Source organism: Chrysochloris asiatica, unplaced genomic scaffold (assembly GCF_000296735.1).
Source record: "Chrysochloris asiatica unplaced genomic scaffold, ChrAsi1.0 scaffold00127, whole genome shotgun sequence".
NCBI classification, from domain to species: Eukaryota; Metazoa; Chordata; class Mammalia; order Afrosoricida; family Chrysochloridae; genus Chrysochloris; species Chrysochloris asiatica.
Window position 1 is genome coordinate 4,019,778 of NW_006408645.1, and position 6,000 is coordinate 4,025,777.

Genomic DNA, 6,000 nt, shown 5'->3' on the forward strand with positions numbered 1-6,000 from the left:
AACAGAAACATGAGACAAAGACCCAAGCCCCCGCCCCCTCATGACATATGTGTTGTACACAGTCTCCCAAAGTCCCTCAGAGGGACCGAGCTCCGGATACCCACAGTGGTAACTTGGTTAATAACACCCTTTCCTCTCTCACTCCCCTAGATCCCTGTTGGTGTCTTCTGCATTCATTTCCAAAATAAACCACTTGTACTCCAGCCCACGGGAGCATGGAGGCTCTAGGATAAGTTGTGGAATTTGAAACACAAGCTCAGTGGTTCCAGCAAACCAGCTGCTCCAGGAGAGAAAGATAACGCTTTCTACTCCAATAAAGATTTACAGCTTCAGAGAGCCTATAAATTAGGACCAACTTGACAGCACTTAACAACAACAAAATTAAACCCAAGCAAAGCAAAATACCTATTTTTGTGAGGATTAAAAAAGAGAATGGTACAGCACTGTAGGATAAGCACTCAACTGCAAGGTCATCTTGAACCACAAGGTCAAACTCACCAGCTGCTCCTCAGAAACTCTATACAGTGAGTTGGAACCGACAGGACGTTAGTTAACAACAACAGCAACATGTAAAGTCCACAGACCAACACTGGTCTACTGCTGACCCCATAATGGCTTAATAAAAAATAAAAAAACATTTAAGTATGAGCCATGGTATGGACTGGCATCTTACCCTAGCTCCCCTCGTTTTTGCTTTCTGATGCTGATGGTGCTATACAGAGGAGTATGTGGGGACAATGTGTCTTCTCTTGTACAATATGTTGCCTTTTGGGAAAACCAAAGTGCTGGTCCCATTGCAGAACAAGTTTGGGCTCAATAATCACTGCACCTCATTACCCTTTATTGACCCCCTCATCTCATTTTCCCCAGGCTGATGAACTCCCAACTAGTTTTTACAGGGTGTTTCTCCTTTTTATTCCTAGAAAAAAAAGGAAAAAGAAGCTGATGCAATCAGAATTGTTACTGTGTTTTCAGTCTTGACATAGTATTTTTGTATCTTAACTACCTATCCTCTCCTTTTAACAAATGTTATTATCTAATTTTAGGATAAAGTTTACTTTTCTTCTGATTGGGAAAATGTAGACATAAATAGGGCCAGAGTTTGATTTCCTGAGCTGGTCAAATGATCAAGCATACACACACAGAAAGAAAAAGAACAGATAACAGCTCATTTTTCACAGGGCAGGAGCTGCTATCTCCTTCAGGCCCCTGCCAGTTATTCTGTGGGGGCCACTTCACAGCAAGTCCTGTTCGAACTGCTGAGCCCCTACTTAAGGGCTCTGAAGGATCCATCACATGATAGAAATATGCATGTGTCCAAAGAGCATTTCTCAAAATTCTTTGGTGACTACAAAATTCAAAACCTGAGAAAACTCAGGGAGGCCCAAAGGAGGTGGTTATCTGCGGTGGAGTCGGAACCCACTCATAGTGAACTTGTACAGGGTTTCCAAGGCTGTAAATCTTTACGGGAGCAGAAAGCCTCATCTTTCTCCCGCAGAACAGCTGGTAGTTTTGAACTGCTGACCTTGCGGTACACAGCCCGATTCATAACCACTACGCTACCAGAGCTCCTTAAAGGAAATGTGGACAAGATGCCAATTAAGACTTCAGTCCAAATAAATAAATTTGGGAAAGGTTAAAATATAAACAGCACAGCGATTAGAGACCGGTTCCTAGCTGACTCAGACTTAGACTCAGTAAATCTGGAAGCATAAGAAGCTATTACACTGCAGAAAACAACAGCATATATTAACCCTTAAAGCTCACATCTGACTGGGCTAAATAATGACAGATTCAATTGTCCAGAGTGACCAGGTGTGGGAAAGTTCTAGCACGGAAACTGAGGAAACACATTTTCTGGATGTCCTTGGTGACGAGCTCTTAAGACTACAAACACGGTGTCTTCAATTTCTAGGCATACGCCAGAGTTCTGAGGACTATATGAGAAGGAAAGTCAGACTATGAGGGCTCTGGATGCTGGACCGTTGTTTGGGTGTTTCTAGCTAGCAATCTAGCTTTTTGTGTTCTGAATTCTGGATCTTCTCTTCCCACTGCCTTAGGGCATTTGCCCACAGATGCAAGTCAGGAGCTGTCACCGCAGCTTAATGACCATCTGGAGCTGAATGAGCCATCTGGGTGAAAATTCTCTCTCGGAAGTCCAGAGAGAGAATGTGATTTTCCCAAGAATTCTGTTTTGTCACTGGTTGAGGTTCTGTGAATTTTGGTCCCCAGGACTTCATAAAACTTGATACAGTTACTGGCTCTGCGGCACTGACTGACTCCATGACAGAGATGGGTGAGGCTAGGCAGGGACAGGAACCACTGTCCCCTTCTTACCTCAACAGTCACTGCAGGCAAACAGGACTGTCTGCTCATTAAGGTTGGAAAGCTGGGGACGCAGAGAAAGATGGGAGGTATTTAGGATGGTTGAGGACAGGGTCTGAGTATGGCAGGAGGGAAAGTCAATCAGCACTCACCTTCATAGCAAGGGATCAGCGTCTTGCCTTTGGCCTGGAGGTTGGACGGGATGATGTAGCAGAAGCCATGTGGCAGGATGTGGTCTGATTCATAGTAGATGTTCTTCCAGCGATGGGCACAAGCCTACAGAGACAGAGAAGACTTTAGCGCAGGAAAGTAGGCCCCAAGAGGCTGCAAAGTAGATGTCTGGTAATACTAGGCTGTTCTGTAGGAGAGAGAAACAGAGGCCTAGAAAGTCATCCCCTCTCACACACATCCAGCACACCTCACGGCAGTCTCCCTGTGCATCAACAAACTTCATGAACAAGATAAAGCCCCTGTGCTTGAGCGGCTTTGATGCTATTAGGAGGAGACAATAAACATAAATATCAACACATGGAAGAATTCCTAAAGCTAGTGCTGCATGCTACACAGGAAAGAGGTAGAGGTGCGGATCAGAGAATCTTGGTGTGGAGAAAGAAGACAATTGTCATTTGGAGGTCAGGAAGCAGAAAGAGCCAACCACACTGAGCAGAGATGAGTACTCTGGGAGGATGCAACATCAGGTGCAAGGAATCAAGGCGAGAAAGGTTGGGAGGTTGGAAAGAAAGGAGCGCAGATGGCTGGTCTGGAGTGAACATGATGAGGCAAAAGAGGTAGAAGTTAGATAGGTGAGCAAACATCAGGCCACAGGGGACCTTGTAGGACATGGGACAAACTGGCATTTTAGAGTATATGCAATAGGAAGTTGCTGCAGAGTCTTAAGCAGATGAATGGCAAGATCTGATATCCAGTTTGGGAAGATAACTCAGCTTCCATGAATGTTGATGCTTGGATCCACCATCAACACTCATGGAAGAAGGGGTCAAGAAACCAAACAACATACTACATTAGGAAAATCTAATGCCAAGAACTCTTTAAAGCGTTCAAAAGCAAAGATGTTAATTTGAGGACTTAAGTACGCCTAACCCAAGCCACTTAACAACAACAACAAACCCAAGCCATGATATTTTCAATAGCCTCATATGCATGTGAAAGTTGAACAGTGAATAAGGAAGACCAGAGAAAAACTGATGCATTTGAGTTATGGTGTTGGCGAAGAATACTGAAAGTACCATGGACTGCCAGAAGAACAAATAAATTTGTGTTGGAAGAAATACTTAGAATGCTTCTTAGAAGCAAAGATGACCCGACTTTGTCTCTCATAATTTGCACATATTATCAGGAAGGACCAGTCTTTGGAGAAGGATATCATGTTTAGTAAAGTGGAGGGACAGGGGAAAAAAAAAAAAGATTCCTTCAAAAAGATGAGTAGGAACAGTGTCTATAACAATGGATTCAAGAATGACAGCAACTGTGAGGATGGTGCAGGCCTCAGCAGTTTCGTAACCAACTCAATAGCACCTAACAACAACAACACTTTAACAAGCATGATGTCCTTCTACAGGGGGTGGTCCCTCCTGACAACATGTCCAAAAAACAAGACTTGCCATCCTTGTTTCTAAGAAACATTCTGGCTGTACTTGTTTCAAGACAGATGTGTTTGTTCTTCTGGTAATCCATGGTACTTTCTTTGCCAACATCATAATTCAAATACATCAGTTCTTCTTCTGTCTTCCTTATTTATTGTCCAACTGACACACACATGTGTTGCTGCTGTTGTTAACTGCTGTCGAGTCTATTCCAACTCATAGGGACACTGTATAGGGTTTCTGAGGAGCAACCAGTGAGCTTGAACATGAGTAGATGGACAATACCAAGACTTGGACCAGACCTCAAAATGACAACCTTGATCTTTAACACTTTAAAGAGGTCTTTTGCACAGGATTTACCTAATATTCCACCTCGTTTCCTGACTGCTGCTTCCATGAGCATTGATTGTGGATGCAAAGACAAAATGAAGCCGTTGACAACTTCAACCTTTTCTTCATTTATAATGGTGTTATTTATTGGTCCAGTTGTGAGAATTTTCATTTTCTTTACATTGAGGTATAATCAATACTGAAAGTTGTTCTTGTCCTTTAGTGACTATACTAAGATATTTGACTGTGAATTATAACAAGCTATGGATAACATTGAGAAGAATGCTTATTTCAGAACACTAAATTGTGCTCATTAGGAAGTTATACATTGGCCAAGAGGCAGTTGTTCAAACAGAATAAGGGGATACTGCATGGTTTAAAACCAGGAAAAGTGTGTGCCAGGGTTGTATCCTTTCACCATACTTATTCAGTCTGTATGATGAGCAAGTCACCCAAGGAATTGGATAATATGAAAAAGAACATGGCAACAGAATTAGAAGAAGATTCATTAACAACCTGTGTCTGTAGATGACACAACCTTGTTGCTGGCAGTGGAGAGGATTTGAAACACTTACTTATGAAAATTATAGACTACAGCTTTCAGTATGGATTGTACCTCACTATAAAGAAAATGAAAATTCTCACTTCATAAAAAACACTTGGAAGCTTTATTAAAACACAGAATGCCGGATCCCACTCCCGAGACCCTGCCTCAGCAGGTAGGCCATGGAGCCAGAAAACATGCAATTCTCATAGGCTCCCAGGTGGTACTAAAGTTGCTGATCTGCAAGCACATTTGGGGAACTCTACTTTCGGGTCACTTCAAGGCCTTTATAGGTTAAGCCATACAAAATCGCCAACATTTGACTTTTTTACCTCCAAAAATGCTTCATCATTGTTATTGTTGTTGTTGGATAGGCATAGTGACCCCATGTAACAGAGTAGAACTTTCACACAGAGTTTCCTTGGCTGTAATCTTTACAGAAACAGATCATCAGATCTTTCTCCTTGGAAGCTGCAAAGTGGATACAAGCCAGCAACCTTTCAGTTAGCCACCAAGCATTTAACCACTGTGCCACCCAGGCTCCTGGGGCATATTTTTAACTAGAATCAAATATTGGTTAATGGTTCTTCTTTTAATGTTTTGTTGTTAAGTGCCATCGAGTCAGTTCCGACCCATAGCGAACCTGTATAGGGTTTCCAAGGTGCAGCTGGTGAGCTTGAACGGCAGTTCAACCGACCTTGCAGTTCAAACTGCTTTGCAGTTTTTTGATGTTTACACACAGCAAAATGCACAAATCTCAAGTGTATAATTTCATGAGTTTTGGCAAATGAACATGCTCATAGAACCAGACCTCTGACAAGATATATGAAGAGGCTTTGAAAATTTTGTGGAAACATGGATTTAAAAGATAATGGGCTTTTTGTCTGCAGCCTATAACTGACTGGAATTCCTAAAAGGGGTTTTAGAACTTGCCCAGTTCAATAGGCTTCTTGTGGAGCCTTGTAGTGTAGGGGACCTTAGGTGGAATACTGAGTCCCTTCCAGAACCTTCTGAAGGACAAGCAGACCAGCATGAAACAGCTAGAGTGACAGAAGATACATCTTTAAAGAAGGATCAGCAGGAAAATTCCAAAACAAAAAGGGCAGTCTGGAGAACAAAAAAGATGGTGGATCAGGTGGAAGTGCAGTAAGAAGCTCCGTCAGTAACAACACAGAATACAGGACCAAGCAGGCTCAG

At 42.5% G+C, this 6,000-nt stretch overlaps 1 protein-coding gene across 1 annotated transcript in view; it reads right to left on the reverse strand.

Moving 5' to 3' along the window:
• The window catches only part of ITGA9 (integrin, alpha 9), a 497,442-nt gene that overhangs the window by 440,386 nt on the left and 51,056 nt on the right, over positions 1-6,000 (reverse strand). Inside the window, exon 4 of the mRNA XM_006869158.1 lies at positions 2,478-2,601. Within this exon, the coding sequence (XP_006869220.1) occupies positions 2,478-2,601 (124 nt within the window). The remainder of the gene's footprint in view (positions 1-2,477; positions 2,602-6,000) is intronic.